General features: G+C 35.8%; 1 protein-coding gene across 3 annotated transcripts in view; it reads right to left on the bottom strand.

Annotated features, from left to right (window-relative positions):
* The window catches only part of MRE11 (MRE11 homolog, double strand break repair nuclease), a 62,640-nt gene that overhangs the window by 20,132 nt on the left and 22,981 nt on the right, over nt 1–19,527 (bottom strand). For all 3 annotated transcript variants that reach the window (XM_019737562.2, XM_019737559.2, XM_074335591.1), the window contains 6 exons: nt 19,355–19,481; nt 16,542–16,642; nt 15,171–15,344; nt 11,348–11,410; nt 2,615–2,834; nt 1,626–1,709 (listed from right to left, as the gene is read on the bottom strand). In XM_019737562.2, the coding sequence (XP_019593121.1) occupies nt 1,626–1,709; nt 2,615–2,834; nt 11,348–11,410; nt 15,171–15,344; nt 16,542–16,642; nt 19,355–19,481 (769 nt within the window). The remainder of the gene's footprint in view (nt 1–1,625; nt 1,710–2,614; nt 2,835–11,347; nt 11,411–15,170; nt 15,345–16,541; nt 16,643–19,354; nt 19,482–19,527) is intronic.

The raw sequence follows: 19,527 nt of genomic DNA, 5'->3' as shown, positions 1-19,527 counted from the left end.
CTTTTCAGGGCCTCAGTTCTTTTCTGTAAAACAGGGATAATTTAAGTATGTATGCCACAGAGCTGCTGAGAAGCATGCAGTAACTGTTTTGTAAATATTAGCTATTATTAGTACTATTAGTGGTTTTATCAACCTAGGGCCATTTGCTTAGCTCAGTTCCCTCACCTACAAATGAGGGAGTAGGTGAAGTTGTTCTTGAGTCTTCCCAGTCTATTTTATTTGATAAGTTTATTATCAAATAATAAACTTAAATATCTGAATGGTTCTAGCTTTTCCCATCTATCTTCATCGGGCTAGTAGTTATTAATCTGGAACCCATGGATGGACTTCATGCGGGTCCTTTGAGTACAACTGCATGAGTACTTCTTTAATGAAGAGACATAGCTTTCAGTAGATTCCTAAGAATCTATAACTCAAAATAGATTTAAAACCACCTCCTATGCAATTATACAAATCAAATCTATGCGATCTTTCACATGATAGAACTTAATTTATATAAAGACCTGAATTTTCCCCAGGTCAGATATTCCAAGTTCTTTCTACCTTTTTTTATATTATATGATTTCTTTTCTGAATGATTCTATATAGCTGATATCCTTCTTGAAATAGTTCCAAAGACGAGCACGGTATTCTTGGCATGAGTCATCCAATTCAGAACAGAGGGAACACTTCCCTGCTGTAGAGACGCACAACTTCTATTATTAATGCTTAAGACACCATTAGACTTGGACAGGTTGGTCAACCTGCACAACTTACTGACCTAAGTCTTTTTTACTTGGATGGCTGCTAATGTCACATTCCTCTCCAAACTCTATTTGTGCAGCTGAACTTTGGGAAGTAAATACATTTTATATTTATCCTTGATAAATTTCGCCTTGTGCAATTTAGTCCAACTCCTCAATCTGTCAAAAATTAATCCTAGCTATAAAAGTAATCTCAAATAATAAGATAATGTAAATAAAATACATGTATATGGACATACTCTGAATACTAGATAGAAAAAAAAATCACAACCTATTTTAACACATATCTTCACAAATCTGACTAATAACTTCAGTGGCTCTCCATATTTTAAACCATACTATTTAAAATAGTCTATTAAAATTTTGTATTATTATTAAAAATAGTTCACAGAAATAGGTCCCCTTAGTTTGAGGACCATTTTTAGACCACAACATGTACATGAAATTAATTCAAAGAACCCTAACCATAATTTCCCTTAAATACAGCTCACATGACTTCTCTATACTAACAGTAGAGGCAAAAGCAGCATGAGGAAAGAAAGTAAATAATACATTAGCAAGCAGTTTCTCCTCTCTTGATCAGTGTTAATGTACTGACCAATTGTCTTTTCTGTCTTAGTGATCACTCTATAAAAGGGAAATAATCAAATTTGTCTGAAAGTAAAAGATTATAAAAATTAATCTTTAAAGCTCACCTTAAGAGCTTCAATAAATGGTGAAAATCTTTTAAATTAGAACAATTTACCCTGTGATTCTAAGACCCTTTTGATTCTCTCATGATGGCAACACAAACCAATGAGGTTTACTAATGGGGTTTCCTAGGTCTTGCTTGGTTGGAATTTACAAATAATTGCTAGATAATCATTTGCAGTCCGTACTCACCATCTGTAATAGACATATTTCTAAATGTTGACGTAGTGGCCTTTGAACTTCTGCTTCGAGTAGATGTCTCCAGACCAGTGCCTGCTGTTAGAATAATGAGCAGTCAATATACAAGTCCATCAGCAGCTAAGGTTTTTTTTAAAACAATACCAAAATGAAATCTAAATAAACTTATGTCAAAACATAGTTTATGTGTAAAAAGCCAAAGATGTATATAAAAAGAAACATCTAGAGTCTGATCAGTCAATTTTCAGAGACTGTACTTAGGCCACATTTGGTTCATATTGTTCCAATTATAATTTAAGGAAAAATTTTATAAATGTAAGGATAATGAAAATAATTATCACTAGAAGAGGAGGATTTCTCTCCCTGGAGATTTTTAACTAAGGTACTATCCATTTTACCAGAATAAAGTCCCTATGGAAAAATATTTAATAAAAATAATTTAAAAATATTCCTAGGGATGGATTTATAAATGCATAAGGAAGTCACTAGATGACTATTTTCTATTGTTTGGACTATTCAATGATAACAGTGTAACATTAAACAATGATAGAAATTAATATTAATAATTGCTTTAAGAAATCAAATTATTTTGGGGTGGTTTTCCTTTTCAAACAAATTTTACGAAGCCACTTTATAAAAATGTGGGCATCTGTATCTTATGACAGTAATAAGAATAATACTTTTTATGATCTGGAGTTTTCTTCCTGTCGTCGTGGCCATTTGCTAGCCATTTTCCTTAACAGCTCATTACTTGCCTTATCATTACTTTGTACATGTAAGAGTAAATAAGACATTAAATGTACTCAAAAGGTACATTTATGTGTGTGCAGCCATTCAGAATTTATTTAAGTAAAATGTACATGTCAGAATTACATGAAAGACTGACTTCATGCATTATAAAAATACATTGTAAAGGACAATTCTGTATTTCCCACTCAATGGCCAACTCTGACTATCTGCAAAAGACTGTACTCGATGCCAACCTCTTCCCCGCTGAGACCCTCCTCTGGATGCTACATTCTGCCCTCTTCCTCCTCTTCGGCCTCTTCCTCGGCCTCTTCCTTTGGTGGCTGGTACTACAATGCTATCATCAGAATCATCAGCCATCTGTTCTGCCAAATCTCTACTCATCAAGTCATCGGCACTAAAGGCGGAAGCGGAGTCCTCTGACTGTGATCTGAGGGCTCTGGCCCTGGTCATGGCCTGCGAGGGACAAGAGGAAAAAGTACACGTGAGTAGACAATGCAAGATCCTAAAAGTCATGAGTCTGGTCATTCAGATGAACATTAAACATTGTCAAATGTCTATATTATTTTTTACTAACCATGCTATAAAAATGTAAAACAGGAGAACCCCATCAATCAAATTCAATGCCTATGATTTGTCCAATCAATTTAAAATGCTACCTGGAAAATGAGACCTTTTGAAAAGGGTTACCAAAAAAGATAAAATGTCACAGAATCAGCACTTTCAGAACTGGGAGGAATATTGGCTACTGTCCCTAATTCAACAGCTCCATTTGTAAGAGACTGGCACCATTTGAGCTACTTTGTATGACAGGCTCTTAATGAATAACAAGAAAAAAACTTATACAAAAATAGCTGTTATCTCTGGGTGATAAAATTTTAGGGTGCTTTGTTTTCTTCTTTATTCTTGAATATTACAAATTTTCTACATCATACTTTTTATAAAACATTACTTTTATAATCAGAAAAACAAGAGCAATAATCTCTTATAAATATATGATAAAAAGAATGAAGTAAAATATAGCAATTGAAGGCCTGGAAAAAGAATACAAACCTTAGGACCAAGAATATGCCACAAATTTCAGTTTGATGAGAAAATGACTAGAAAAAACACGTTTGAGACTTAACGAAATGTTCTGATTAATGCTGAAATGATTAAAAATAGAATAAAAACAATGATGCCCTGATCTCTTCCCTTAAGCCAATCAAAATGTAACACAATGAGAACAAAAGTAAAATACAATACATTTTCAATTATACTAGAAAAGAACTCTAACTTCAAAACACAAAATCTATGAAGAGTTAATGGGTATGGTGAATATTTGACCCTGCTAAGGGAGTACGTGGGGAAGAGTTTCAGGCAGTGTAGAGCTCTCCAAAACTGATCTACATACAGAGTTACAAATTAACAAACACACACACACAGAGAGTTCCAAAAAAAAAAAAGGTATACACATTTTAAGAAAGGAAAAAACTGTATTAAAATTGTAATACTCAATATATACCGATAACAAAAGATGAATACAAGTCATGTGTATACATATTTTTGGCATCCCCGGTATATATCAAAGACGCCATGAAGACAGTCTTTCTTGCTTCAAATGATAAATTCTGGGTCTAAGAAGAGGCACACAGAGCATTTCTAAGCTCTCTGTAATGCCATGAAATAAAGAGACAGGGCTAAATGAGGAGATGAGAACAAAGCAGGCAGGGTAGAATAGAAATAGGAGTGGAGTGGGTGGTGGGAGGTGCGAAGTAATCCAGCTTCATAATGCTGCTCTGAGCTGCGGTGAAACACACCTGTGTCAGTACAGGGAGGGCTCACATGGCATTACAACGCAAAAAGAAAACAACTTTAGGGAATGCAACGAAAAATACTTTAAAATAGTAGAAAAAGATTTCGATTCATCTTTCTTATCCCAGATGAAATAGTCACTCCTCATTATTGGATTCCATACTTAGAAATTCACCTACTTGCCAAAATTTATGTGTAACCCAAAAACAACACTCTTGATACTTTCATGGCCATTTATGGACATGCACAAAGTGGTGAAAATTCTGAGTCTCCTGACACACACATGCACAGGTGAGGTCAAACAATGTGACACTCAGCCTTCTTGTTTCAGCTCTTGTACTTTAAACATGTGTCCCTTTCATAGCATATTTAATGTCCCATTTTTTACAATTTCATGCTTTTGGTTGGTGACTTCACATTTTAAATGGCCCCAGAGTGCACTGCTGAAATGTTGTGTCGTGTTCTTAACTCCAAGAAGACTGTGATATGCCTTAGAGGAAATACACGTGTCAGATAAGCTTCATTCAGGCAGCTTGGGCTGTTACAGGGCTGTTGGCCATGAATTCAATGTTAACAAATCAAGAATGTATATTACATAAGGCGTCTTTTAATAGAAACACACATGGAAAAAATTATATATTGACCAGTTGGCGAAAATGTTGTAAACAGTGGATGGCAGGAACCCAATCCCCTAGAAGTAATATAGGGAAGGGGCTTGAGGACTATTTTTACAGAAGAAGGAACGAAGAGGTTGGATTCCAAGCCTGCTGCCTACGTGCTCCAAGACACGGAACTCAGGCAGATATTCGCCAATGACACAAAGCAATCTCTCCCTAGAAGACTAGACATTCTGTTAGGACGATCCCTACAGTTAAGTCCATGGCAAATTACACACAGGTTGTGCTTTCCAAGAGTTAAAAACCAACCTGCCCCTGTTTTTCTTGCATCACCTTACTGAAGTTAAAGATAAACTTACCATTGTTCGTCTGTCCTCCTTTCCCCCCATACCAATTAAATTTTCCATGAAAGCAGAAAACATAAACCCTAGCCCCGGGGATGGAGGGCGTCTCTCTTCCAGTACCAATTAGAGACTGCCACTGTTTGAGAGGTGGCCATTCTTTCCTTCCTTACTCTCTGCTAAATAAACTTCATTTTACTTCAAAACTCTACACTGACTCATGTTTGAATTCTTTCCTACATGAAGCCAAGAACCTCTCTTTTATTTCCTGTAACAGAAGCAAATTTCAGTGTTCACTAATTTAGTACTTCCAGTGAATTTACAGAACATAACTACCACGAATAACAAGAACCAGCTGCGGCTGTACATTAGAAAAACAGTAGATTTAAAAGAAAAAATGAGACCTAAATTACATAATTAATAAACTAGATCTAACTAATACATGTTGAACTCTATACTTTGAAAATAAATAATATACTTCTTTTCAAGACCCTATGGGATATTTTAACTATAAAATCGGGTATTAAGAAAGATATCAATACATTCTAAATAGTAAAAAGAGTATTATACTGTCTAATCAACACACAATAAAATTAGAATAGGAAAACAAAAACCCTGACTCCAAACTGTAAAACAAAACTAAAATTTTAGAATATCTAGAAAATAATAATGCATGTCAGAACATATGAAATAATGAAAGCAATGAATTAAATTATTAAATTAAAAAAAGAAATGAGAATGGGGGTGGGGGGAAGATCCAAGGAAAACGAAAGAATCATGACAAAATATTCTGCTCAATTCTAAATAATTTGGAAAATAATGACCTAACCAGAGCCAAGAAAAGACAGTCTCAACAGACTAATTATCAGAGAAACTTGTTAAAAGAACTACACTCTCCAAAAAGTAACTACACCATTTCACAGGTAAATTCTACCCAATCCTCAAAGAACAGATAATTCCACAGCTATTTCAATAGTACCAGAGCATAAAGAAAAATTCCAATTTCTTTTTATAAAGCCAGCAGAACATGGTACTGAAAACTGACAAAGGACTGCATGCATAAAGCAAATTACAGTGTCTTACTTAGGAATATTAAAGCAAACAAAGAAGATCCAGGAACATGTAGAAAGACCAGTATACCCATTACCAGGAAGTTCACAAAGAGACACTGAGGATACGTATTAATAGTAGCAATTCACCATATTAATAGAACACAGGAGGAAAAACTCCACATGCTTATTTCTGCAGATGCTAAAAAAGGCATTTAATTCATCATCCATTCTGGATTTAAACAAACAAAAAACCCCTCAGGAATCGGTGGATCCTTCTTATATGACAAAAACCCTAAATATGCCCCCCCCCACACACACACACCACACACACACACACACACACACACACACACACACACACACACACTTTCATGTAGGTGATCTTACAAATCAATTAGAGAAAGACCAATGTCCTAGCCAAAAAGAAAATGACCAGGTGAACAAAGAACATGACCAGGTGTTTCATATCAATGTGACTTATAAACTGTTCAGATTCACTAGTAATGAAAGTTCTATTAATTAAAAACAACAAGAAATAATTTCTCACCCCTTAGATTTGTAAAGATCAAAAGAGGTAGTAAATACATCATGATGACAAAGACATGGGGACATAAAGTCTCCCAAATACTACTGGTTGGAATGTAAACTATTTTGACATCTTTGGAACAATCTGGCAGAATCTAGCAAAATTTTAAATGCATATGCCTTTGTAGGATTATTATTTCATGGAATGAATTACCATCATTTCCAAATTTTGTATTTTCTTTTTGTCTAAATATTGTGTCTTCATTTTATGTAATGTTTGAGTTCCAACATTACATTTAAATAGTATTTTTACTCTACCTTTTCTGTGCAATAGACTTTACTGATATCTTTGAAGTACATTACTTGTAAGAATTTACCTTATGAGCGCAGGTCTAGAGCCAAGGGCAAGATGATGTTTCCATACACTTTTTTGTGAGTTTTGAAAACATACTGTCCTAGTATTACACTTTTTAAAATTGTGGTAAATATACGTAACATAAAAACTTACCATTTTAACCATTTTTAAGTGTATCATTCAGTGGTATTAAGCACATTCACGGTTGTGCAACTACCGCCATCATTCAGCTCCACAACTTTTTCATCATCCCAAACTGAAACTCCAGTCATTGAAACAATAACCCCCCATTCCCTAGTAACCCCAACCCCCTGCTAATCGCTACTCTACTTTCTGTATGAATTTGACTACTCTAGGTGTCTTATTTAAGTGAAATCGTACAATATGTACAATATTTGTCCTTCTGTGTCTGCCTTACTTCACTTGATGTTTTCAAGAATCATTCAGGCTGTAGTATGTATCATAGTTATCATTCCTTTTAAAGCTAAATAATATTCTGCTGGATATGTATTTATCTCTATCTCTGTATCTCTCTCTCTCTCTCTCTCTCTCTCTCTCTCTATATATATATATATATCACATTTTGTTTATCCATTAATCTTTTGATGGACATTTGGATTGTTACTACCTGTTGGCTATTGTCAATAACACTTTAAACATTGATGTACAAATAAATATCTGTTCAAGTCCCTGCCTTCAACTCTTTTGGGTAAATACACAGAAGTGGAACTGCTAGGTCATACAGTAATTCTATGTTTAATTTTTTGAGGAACCATTATACTAGTTTCCATAGTAGCTTTTATATTCCCACCAGCAACGCACAAAGGTTCCAATTTCTCTGTATTCTTGCCAATACTTGTTATTGTTATTTTCTAGTTCTTGGATAATAGCCATCCTTCGGGTTATGAAGTGGTGTCTCGTGGTTTTGATTAGCATTTCCCTAACTATTAGTAATGTTGAACATCTTTTCATGTGCTTACTGGTTATATGTATTCTTCTTTGGAAAAATATCTATCCAAGTCCTTTGTCCACCTTTAAATTGGGTTGTTTTATTGTTGTTAAATTTAGGAGCTCTTTATATTCTGGATATTAATCCTGTATCAGATATATGATTTGCAAATATCTTCTCCCATCCTGTGGGATGCCTTTTCATTCTGTTGACAGTACTTGGTATTACAGTTTGAAAGAGGGTTATCAACCCTGCCTCATTATTTGGATACAACATAAGACATTAGAGACCAAAGAAACTACAGACTGTGGATCAGACTAAGAATAGTTTTTACATTTTTAAAGGATTGTAAAAAAAATGAGACAGACCATATGGGGCCTGCAAAGCCTAAAATAATTATTGTTTGGCTTTTTATTTACATGTGAATTTATAATTAAAGAAAATACTTAAGAGTTTTTCCATATGAACAAGAGAACTTAAAGCATGTTTTTCTCTAAATAAAAGGGCTAATGCTTTTGTTTGCCTCTTTGTTTAAATCATTTAAGCAGGGTACTGGGATTCATACTCTGAGCTAAATGATTCTGCAAAGCTGTAAATTACAGCTTGGGAAAGTCTCAAACTCCATTAAGTCAAGTTCTAAATAGTATGCTGAGAATGAAAAAATTTATAACACCCCATAGAATGCCAAAAAAACTACCTAGGAAGCCCTGATTACCAGTCTTAAAACATAAGCTGAAAATCCAAACCCAGAAGTTCTTTCTTCTGAAAAACTCCCATATATAATTTGTTATGACCTCTCCTGCCTTCCTTGAATAAAATGTTCACTCTTACTCTTTAAAAGGTTAATGAAAAACTGAGGTTAGTGGCTTCAAACACAAAGGATCCATTGGAAAGAAATGTTTCTGTAACCTATTCAACTGAAAAGGGTAATCAAGTTTAAGCCAAATAATCTAAGAACCAGGAATCATTTCTCTGTAGCATTCATTCTCGCCACTTTTCAAACACTCTTTCTCCTATAAGGGCACTCCGTAAGATGAGTACAAATATAATAAATGTGGTAAAGGGTCCCAAATCTACATCCTCCTCCTCCTCATAGCTTCCAAAAACCATCTTATAAATGGTACAGCAGTTGCATCTGGGCTTACTATGAACAGTGATTGTGATGTGCTGCATAATAGTTCTAGCAGTCTTACATTTTTAGCCATTCATTGGCTATGCACTGTATTAATGTTATTATAATATACAATTTTGACAGGACATAGTATGGTGGCAAAGTCTATACTTGGGGGTAGAAATAGGTGCAAATTCCAGCCCCACCATGTATCCTTCAGTCTAGCCTCAGTCTCCTCATTTGTAAAATGAAAACTGAGATAATGTGTGAGTAATGCATATAGCAAAAATGCAACAAATACCATTTCCTTTCCCCCCTTGAAAACAGTAATGAAAAAAGCCATGTAGGTATCAGTTCTGTTTTTACCAATACATTTATTTAGGAGAATGACTTTGATGTCAGGAATGTTGAGTGTGAAATTTAGTGGATGGTGGTAGCTTTTAGTTTGGTAATCAATTACTGAAGGCTAGAATGCAAGGCACAGTGTGTGTGTGGGGGGGGAGGGGGGGAACTGTACTGAATATTGGCAGTACTGCCAGTTTAGTTTATGTTGCCAAACTTCCTATCTCCCTCCATGGAGATAGTGTAAGTAGTACAAGGGAAAGATATCTGTGAAACTTACAACTAGACCTTTAGAAGATTCTCCTGGCATATTCTTTCTAGGGAAAGTTTATAAACTGAGTTACTATACTGTTCATATCTATACATATTCTAATAAACTGGGACACAATTTGGTGAGGAAGGGGAGCGTCACAAAATGTCAAACTTTTATTATAAGACAGAGGAAAGAAAATGTCAAAAAATGTCACTTTCCTATTTCTTAAAATTCCAGGTAAGTAGCATTATTGGATCAATCTAAAATCCTAAATCGCAAGGACGTAATGTCATATTATGAAGTAAATCAGATTTAGACTTGGAAGTTTTATTTAAAATTTTTTTAAAGGCTTAGAGACTATCTCATGGCTTCTAGAGATGGTACAGAAGAATTATTTGATAACTGATTTTTCCTATTTCAGGGTCTAAAATTGCTTGACATCAAAGGCTGTGGTATTTCAGCTACTTAAACAGGGGTTCCACTGGAAGAGTTCAGGGGAAAAAGTCCCCATCTCCTTAAGCAAGGTTTTTTCCCTTTTCCTTCTTAGTGTCTCAGGTATTGACTTTTAGCAAAGGAGTGTGCTAAAAGCAAAAGTACTATTTAAGGCGGTGGGGAGAGAACTCCTAGTAATTCCTCCTTTATTGTAACAGAGAAAATAGTGGGATTTGTAAAAGTTAATTAGAGGGTGTATCAAGTGCTTCAACTCTTTCAAATTCACCACCTGTCTGCTACAGTGCTGAATTATTTAGGAAACGAAAATGGACTATTAAGGACTATTAAGGACAGCCGCACTAATTCAATGAGGATGAAACTCCAGGTCATATGGTTTAATATATTCTCTTCCTACATGTCTGTCTCAACTACTAAACTGAGACTCTCTGGTGGACACAGACTATACCTTTTTTCGTATTTGTAATCCTAATACAAAGCAGAATGGCTACCCATAATAGCTTCTATACAAAATGTTGAATGAAAACAATCAAGACAAAATCCCAACAGCATATAAATAACTTTTAAATACTAAATAGCAATCATAAAACTTTAAGGAGAATAAGAAAATAAAATATATTTCAATCGTGGATTCACCAAGTAACAGATAGAGGCCCAAATTTAAGCAAATGGTTGCTAACCTCAAGTTCCTAAACTCCAGAGACTGAAAAGACAGAAATGATGGTGATTAAGCTAATTTCAACATTTTAGAAAGGCCAGGGGACACTGTACCTACCTACGATAACGCTGCTAACCAAAATACTAAGTTTCTTCCTTTTTGCCCCGAATATTAGCTCAATGGGGTAGTTTACCTTATACTGGTAAGATGCTTTGATAACAATTAAGTATAATTTTGATTAATAAGGGTTCTTGTGGTATATGATAGCCCTACCCCACCCCCAAACACACACAATTAAACAAATCTTAGACAAGAGCAAAAGGAAAACAGGAGAATATTGGCAAGCAGAATATCTGTAGGCTGAACTGGAATAAGTCAAAAGCAGCTGTCCTCAGCCACCCCCTGCTCTGTCCTATTCACCCAATTCAGGTCCTGTGGACTGACTATTCTAAATAAACCTACTAGTTATTCTAATTTAACAAACTGACAAACAAGCACAGGAATTTACAGCAGAAAAATTACCTCTCGAACTTCATCATCTTCTTCATTAGCATTTTTTTGTCTGCTTTCTCTGAAACGACGTACCTGGGTTACAACAGAGTAAATCACAAACATGTTGCTTATTTCTATAACGTAAATGATACAACAATGGGCTCCAACTGATTAACAGATGGTTTCCATTACAACATAAAACTTGGAAATTTAAGTAGTTTTGTCTCACAAAAGATTGATTTAAGAAATTATATTTTCCCAGTGGCTTTCTGAAATTTTAATGTAAGGAAATGTACTCTAAAAAAGATTAAAAAACATTGGCCCTAATCAAAATTTTATTACCTGCTGCCAAAATGCTCCAAGTCACTGAAAAATAGTCTGTAAGACTGCCAAGGAAAATTCTAATATGCTATGGGTGGTATACTCCAGTAAAGCAGTTTAAAATCTCTCTATGAACAGTTTGAATTATTTATTACATCGCTCCAATCGTTCTTGTGCATACAGCTGCAGACACCCAGGAGGCTCTGTGAAATGGTGTCTGAAGTGGGTGGGCCCCTGAATCTGCACTTTATGAACAGCCAACTATTGAATGTTTGCTGTTTGCTGACCATGGTCCTGGTACCATGAAGGATACTAGAGATACCTTTTGTATTGGTTCCCGCTCACAAGGTTCTTATATAGTTATTCATAAGCTCCACTCATTTATTAATTTACTCAGCTCCTATTTACTAAGCTACTACTATGCGGCAAGTGCAATTGTAGGAATTGAGACTACAACAATGAACACAACAGTTAAAAATTCTGCCCTCATGGAGCTTACAGTGTGTGAGAGTGACTGTGTGTGTGCGTAAGGGTAGTCAATAAACAAAACAAAAAATTATATTGTATTTTAGAAGGATCAAGTCACAGTGCAGGATCAAGTTCCAGTTAGACTGGGAAGTTAGTCATCTCTGAGGAAACTCTGGCACTCCCAGGGCCAGTTTATTCAGTAATGGTTTTCAACCTAAATAGCCAGTTAGGCATGAATTGGTTATGTGACCAGAGGGGTATAAAAGATCCCCTGGGAACTTCTGCACAAATCTTGGTGTTCAATCCAGGGTACACTGTGTGCAAACTGGACATGGGGAAGTTATATCTGGTGCCTCTCAGCTCCCAAATGCCTCCCTATACTCTTTTTCTTCCTATACTATAACAGTTGCCTACAAATAAAAACCTTTAGTGAGTCTGCTCAGTGCGGTCTTATGAGTCCTTTCAAATATCTGACCCTGTGAAATCTCTGCAAAAGGTGGTAAGTGTTCAGAGAAAACTAAAGCAGGAAGGACAGGGTTACATCTGAATAGGATGAACATGAAAGGCTTCACTAAGGGTAATACACGAGCAAAGGTTTTAAAAGGTAGGGGATGAGTCTTGCCAATAACTGGGGAAAATCATCCTACTTGAAAGAATATATGCAAGTGCCCTGGGGCAGAAGCATGCCTGGTATAAAACAACAAGGAGGTCGCTGTCGCTAAAGCAGATATGAAGGTAAAGAAGTAACAGGAAGCCAGACTGAATATGGCCTTGTGGGCAACTATAAAGACTTATTTTCAGGCAGGAGTGACTTCATCTGAAATATATTAGAATCACTGACAGCTGAATTGAGGACAGAACAGGGAATGGAGGAAGGGCAAGGACGGAAACAGGAAGACCAGTTTGGAGGCTCTCTGGGGGTGCCGTAGACCACTGGTAGTGACGAAGGTGGGGAGAAATAGTCACATTCTGTATGTGTTCTGAAGGGAGGGCCAAAAGGATTCATAGACAAGATACAGGTACAGAAAGCAGAGTCAAGGCCGACTTCAGTGATTTTGGTCTGAGTAAATCAAAGAATGGTGCTTCCACTAGAACACTACAGAGAGAGCAGAGGCTGAGAATTAGTGATTCAGATGGGAATGTTAAAAGTTTGAGGTATCTAGTAAACATCCAAGGGCAAATACCTAGCAGGCTGTAGGCTACAGAAGTCTTGAGTTTAGAGGAGAAATTTGGGTTAGATTTCTGAAAGTCACCACGAAACATGGTACTGCTGGATGAAATGACAATGGGAATGTGTAGATAAAGAAGGGGTCCAAAGACTGAGCTCTGGGGACTCCAACTTAAGCTGTTGAAGAGATGAGAGGAATCAACAATAGAAATTGAGAATACACAATGAGGTAGGGAGAAAACCAGAAGAACGTAGTGTCCTAAAAGTCAATGAAAAAAAGGTCTCAAAATGTCAAATGAGATTTAACATGAAGAACTGCCAGTGGATTTAGCAATGAAGGTCATCGGTGACCTTGACAAGAATAGTTTCGCTAGAATGATAAGATCAAAACCCCGGGAATAGATGGGTTGAAGAGAAAAAGGAGAGCAAAGTAGCAGGTCAGCAAATATAAAACAGTGTTTGAAGCAATTCTGCTGTAAAAGAGGAAAAAAGAAATATAGAGTTGTACCTAAAGGGAAATAGGGTCCAGTTTTGTTTGTTGAAAGAAATAACAACATATTCTGATTCAGTAGAAGGAAAATACAGGAATAACAATTTTTTAAAAAGATAACACAGGATGTAAGAGTGCTCTAGGTGGTATGTGACATACTCATTTCGTTCAGAGAGAAATGAGCTGGCTCGATGTGCCAACAGTGTTCTGAGCGGTTCTTCAAACTTGATACTCCTACCAGCTGAGTACTAAATATTTTTCTCAAATTGTTGCTGCTTTGACAAATAAAAAATGCAGTTGACCCTTGAACAGCATGGGTTTGAACTGCATAGGTCCACTTACATTTGTCTTTTTTTTCAAAAAATATACAGTTGGCCCTCCCTATCACCAGGTTTCACATCTGTGGATTCAACCAAATGCGAGTCAAAAGTAGTATTTTCCACCCAAGCTTGGGAGTCCACGGATACGGAGGGTCCACTGTATGTATGCATTGTTCTATTTTTCACAGAAGGGATTGTTTATCTATGGCATCGTTTTTATAAGGGATTTGCGTATCTGTGAAATGTGGTATCTGTGAATTCTGTGGGAGGGATCCTGCACCCAGTGGCTCACGGATACTGAGGCATCACTGTACTTAAGTTTTGGTGGAGTCAAAGTTAAATGGGAATTTTCAACTGTCCAGGGATCAGAGCCCTTAACCCCCGTGTTGTTCAAGGATTAAACAGACATTTAATTTTGAGTTTCTTTTGCTCATCCTAGGCTAAACACTATTTTCATATGCTTATTAGTCTCTTATGTTTCTTTGGTGAACCACCTATTCCAGTCCTTTGTTCATTATTCCATTGAAATGTTTAATATTTTTCTTAAGATTTATAAGAGCACTTTAATATTATATTAGGAATATTAACCCTTTTTCTGCCTACATGCAAATATTTTCTCCATGTCAATACTTTCTAATTGGTTTTTGACAATTTGACATGCAAACATTTAAAATTTTTATGTAGTTAAATCTAAAGAGCTTTTCCTCTGTGATTTTTTTCCACTACTTTTATGCTTAGAGAGAAATGTATTTTCTAGATGAAATTCAAAATCTCAATCAAAACTTACTAAAAATTTGAAATGACTAGAAATTTTCATGCCACAAGGTTCATTTTAAAGCACTTTCATGATCTTCAAGAGACAATACTATCTACGGGGAACAAAACTAACATTTATTGGGTATCAATCATATTTAAGACACTTATTAAACATTTTCTAATTTCATCCTCATTTTAAGATCTCAACTTCACAGATGAGGAAACTAAACAAGTCAGAGAAACTAATTAGTGGTTTACCAGAAAGAAACTCAGAGCTACACTTAAGAGACTGTCTGAACAGACTTATCCCCCCCCAAATTAGTTACTCACCTCTTCATCGATTTTATCTTCTAGGGCATCAATATGACGCTCTTTAAGAAATCGCTGTGTTTTTTCCAACTGGTATTTCACTAATTCCTCTATGGCATCTTTCTCTTCTTTGTCCACAAATTCTTGTACTGCTTCACCCATTCCCCTCTCTGTTAGAAGTGAGAGTTGCACATTCTGTAAGAGAGATACAAATCACTGGATGTAGAAAATATTCCTTACAAAATAATTTTGTATGAGCAAGGACAGTTACAGAATAATGTTTCCGGGGTAAAAAGACAAAACACTTATCTAGCTATTGAAAGTAAAAGAAAGAAAACAAAACAAAACAATGGACAGTAATTAAGAACCAGATAAAGCAAAGTAGAAACGAGAATAGAGTACCGGACAGGTGAAAATGCAGAGGCCTGACTGGCTGGGCTACAGAGGCCAGAAGTGGCAGCAGATGATTAAGAGAGATTAGGTTAACCAGTGTGGTGGGGAGAATAAAGGCCCCCTAAAGATGTCCACATTCTAATCTCTGGGACCTGTGAATATGTTACATGGCAAAGGAGAACTAAGGTTATAGATCAAATTAAGGTTGCTAATCAGCTGGCTGTAAAATCGGATTATCAGGGACTATCCAGGTGGGCACAGTATAATCACCAATATCCTTAAAAGTGGAAGAGGTAGGCAGAAGAAAGGTGTCGGAGAGAGCAGTAACTCAAGAAAAATGACCAGAGAGATACAACAGTGCTGGCTTTGAAGATGGAAGACGGGGGCCATGAGCCACGAAATGTGGGCACCTCTAGAAAGAAGGTGGCAAAGAAACGGATTCTACCTCAGGGCGTGCAGAAAGGAACTCAGCCCTGCTGACACTCTGATTTTAGTCCAGTGACACCAATGTCACATTTCTCACCTACAGAACTGTTAATAAATTTGTGTTATTTTAAACCACAGCGTTTGTGGAAATTTGTTTCAGCAACGATAAGACACCAATATAACTAGAGATCTTAAAGAGGCATATACTCGTGACAATAAGAGTAACTTCACCACCCTGCAACCATATTATTAATAAAGTTATTCTGAACTTACATCAAGTTCAAGATGCAAGAAAAGTAAATCCTGGATTCAGACTTATGCAGTAGAGATAAAAAGAAAGAGGATAACAACATCAACAATAAGAGCGACAATAATAACATTAATAAATAACATTAATGAAGCATGCAGTTTTTCTTGGTGTACAATAGCTATAAATGAAATGTAATTAATTGCCACCCTACTTACTCCATGGAAACATTCCTTTTATTTAAACTATCAATTATACATATCCTAAATTAAAATCTGTTATTAAAAGATCGCCATTCCTCAATATGTGACCTGTAATTAAATTACCTTCTCTGCAGTTTGAAAATACTGTTTTACAAGGTCTTCTACCCTTAGAGTTAGTCCTTCTGAAGGCTTCGTAATGAATTTCCCAAAGTTGATCTCTTCTCCTAGAAAAAAGAAGTCCATGAAAAAACAGCAGCTTCTGTTATGTTCAAGTGCCCAAACTCACTGCAAGTTGCTGTCAGTGCAGAAGGTAGGGCCCAACTTTATCAATTGTGAGCTTGCTCAATGTGGTCAATTCTGAGGTAAAAACACGACATTTCTGCTAATAGCCAGTCTTTTCCCCAAAGTCTGTATTTTTTTTCCATATTTCCAAGTGGTATATCTCTTACCAACTATTCTCACAGGATGGTCCACAGACCTCTGGGGGACGGGGGTGGGGGGTGGGGGCCCAAACCATTTCAGGGGGCACTCAAGATCAAGACCACTTTCATAACAATACTAAGGTGTTATTTACCTTTTCCATTACAGTGGCATTTGCACTGCTACGTCAAAAGCAATCGTGGGTAAAACTGCTGGTGCCTTAGGAAGAGCCAATGCAGCAACTCAGAACTGTACTAACAGTCACCACCATATACTCACAGTGCAGAACAAAATGAAACAAGCCAGTTTCACTTAAAAATGTCCTTGATAAAACAGTAAAAGTTATTCATTTAATTAAATCTCAGCCCACATGTACATACCTTTTTAATATTCTGTGAGATAAATGAGATGTATGCTTAAGGCAATTTGGCTGCATTCCTAAGCAGGACGGTTGTCTCAAAAAACAGTAGGTAAGGAATAAAAAGAGTACTGGGGTGGAAGTCAAGAAGCATAGGGTCCAGTATCTGTTCTGCTCATAACCTTTGTCAGGGAAATCAATAGTCACTGCCTAGGTGTCAGACCTGGTGTTGAAAAAGGAACGATAAAAAGATAGGATCCCTGCCCACAAGAACAGATGATTAAAATACAAGGTGATTGGCGCTACAACAGAGGTAAGAACAGAGTAAGACACACAGAGAATAAACTAATTCTTCTCAAAGAAAGTTAAAAGTAACGTGCAGATATCCAATGCAGCTATCATTTGAATCAAGTAAGATTCACTCACCAATTATATAATATATATATATATATATGGCAGAGGAAAAAGTATATGCAACAGCCTAGAGGGTAAACAGGCACAAAATTCAGTGCGCCTCTTGAAAAGTGGTGAGGACAAGGGACCAGAAATCTTTCTTGAATTTCCAGACAGTGGAATTAATGTAACTTAATAAATAGGATTACTACGTTATACAATGCCAGACACTACGTTAGGACCATCTGCACACAGTATATCAACTAAGCCTCACAACACTCCATGAGGCACAGTTATTATACTGATTTTACAGACATCAGAAAGGTAATTTGCAAAATGTCACACATGTCGCTAAGTAGCAGAGCTGTTTAAAACAACAAAAAATTCTTTCAAAACATACAAATAGGTCATTGTTTCAACTCAGCAATTTATGTTTAAACAAAAAAAGGAATCATTAGAATGAAACTTACTATGGATCAAACTCAAGTAACACAATGTGCTAGTTCTACATTCCATACTCTTATGAATGCTACACCCACAAAATGTCAAGGAATTGGTAAAAATAGACAACTAAAGTAAAGTACTATCAATAAGTAACTAATTAAAATTCATAGCATGAAACCATAATTCTCTGATATGGATTTCTTCCCCTAAAACAGTATTCTATGAGCTGAATTTAAATATCTAAATAATTATTTCAAGTTGAATTAACAGCATACACAATTTTCACCACAATTTGACATTCAAAATAGGAGCCCATTAAATCCGAGTTAATAAAAGCCTAGGTAGCTTACTTGTAAACGAGGGCCTATTTTTCTATGAAAATTCTGACTCAATAGCTCTAAGGAGACGAGCCTCTATATTTAACATAATATTTTTATGAAGAGGCACTACAGTTGACGTTTGAACAGCTTGGGGATTTAGGGGCGCCTACCCCTTCCATAGCTGAAAATCCGTGTATCTTCTGATTCTCCCAAAACTTGACTACTTATAGCCTACTATGGATTGGAAGCCTTACCGATAACATAAACAGTAGATTAATGCATATTTTGTAATATATATAAAAATAACATACTGCATTCTTACAATAAAGGAAACTAGAGAAAAGACAATGTTCTTAAGAAAGTCATAAGGAAAAGACACATACAGTATTATACGTATTTATTGAACAAAAAGTCCACATATAAGTGGACCCATGCAGTTCAAACCTGTGTTGTTCAAGGGTCAACTGCTTCAGTCAGACCCTTTAGCACTTTTTACAAATGCTAAAATAAGGCCAATTAGTTTTTATAAAATTTAATTGAAACTAATTACCTGATCATCAGAAACATTGAACTATGGCACACCTCATATTTCAAAAGACTGGAGTCTTCCTAAATCACTATATACTCTAAAGCTCAAATACTTAATAATACTTAATAATGCAAAATTTCAGAGTGTTTTCTCTGAACAATAATGTATAGTAAATAATATTTATTTTGAGCAATAAATTTCTAAAGTCTGTATATTATTACTAAGCAGCACCACTTAAAAACCCATGTCTATAGAGAAGGCTTCCATTTCTTTACTGATATCCAACAAGTTTAAGAATGGTTCCCGTCTAATTTTTAGAAGACAGATTATTCCAACTACCAGTTTATTTGTCTAAGATACTTGAAAGAATCATACTACAACATTTTCCATTATTTTATACTTCTTTTACTAAAGATAGATTTACATAAACCCTGTAAGAGCAGTTTTTAATTTGTAAAAATAACTAGCTTACCCGTGTTTTCCTTTTGTTCTTTACGCCTGAAAAAGTGGATGACATCTTTTGGATTAGCTATTCGATCCACAAATTTCTGGCTAAAGCGCAGAACACTGAAAGGTTCAAATCCTCCACTATAGTCCACCTAGAAATACAGAATAAGCTCTGAAGGCTAGGAAACAAGAGTTTAC

The sequence above is a fragment of the Rhinolophus sinicus genome, linkage group LG06 (assembly GCF_036562045.2).
Source record: "Rhinolophus sinicus isolate RSC01 linkage group LG06, ASM3656204v1, whole genome shotgun sequence".
NCBI classification, from domain to species: domain Eukaryota; kingdom Metazoa; phylum Chordata; class Mammalia; order Chiroptera; family Rhinolophidae; genus Rhinolophus; species Rhinolophus sinicus.
The sequence above is the reverse complement of the archived record's forward strand: the minus strand, read 5'-3'. Positions and strand labels throughout refer to the sequence as shown.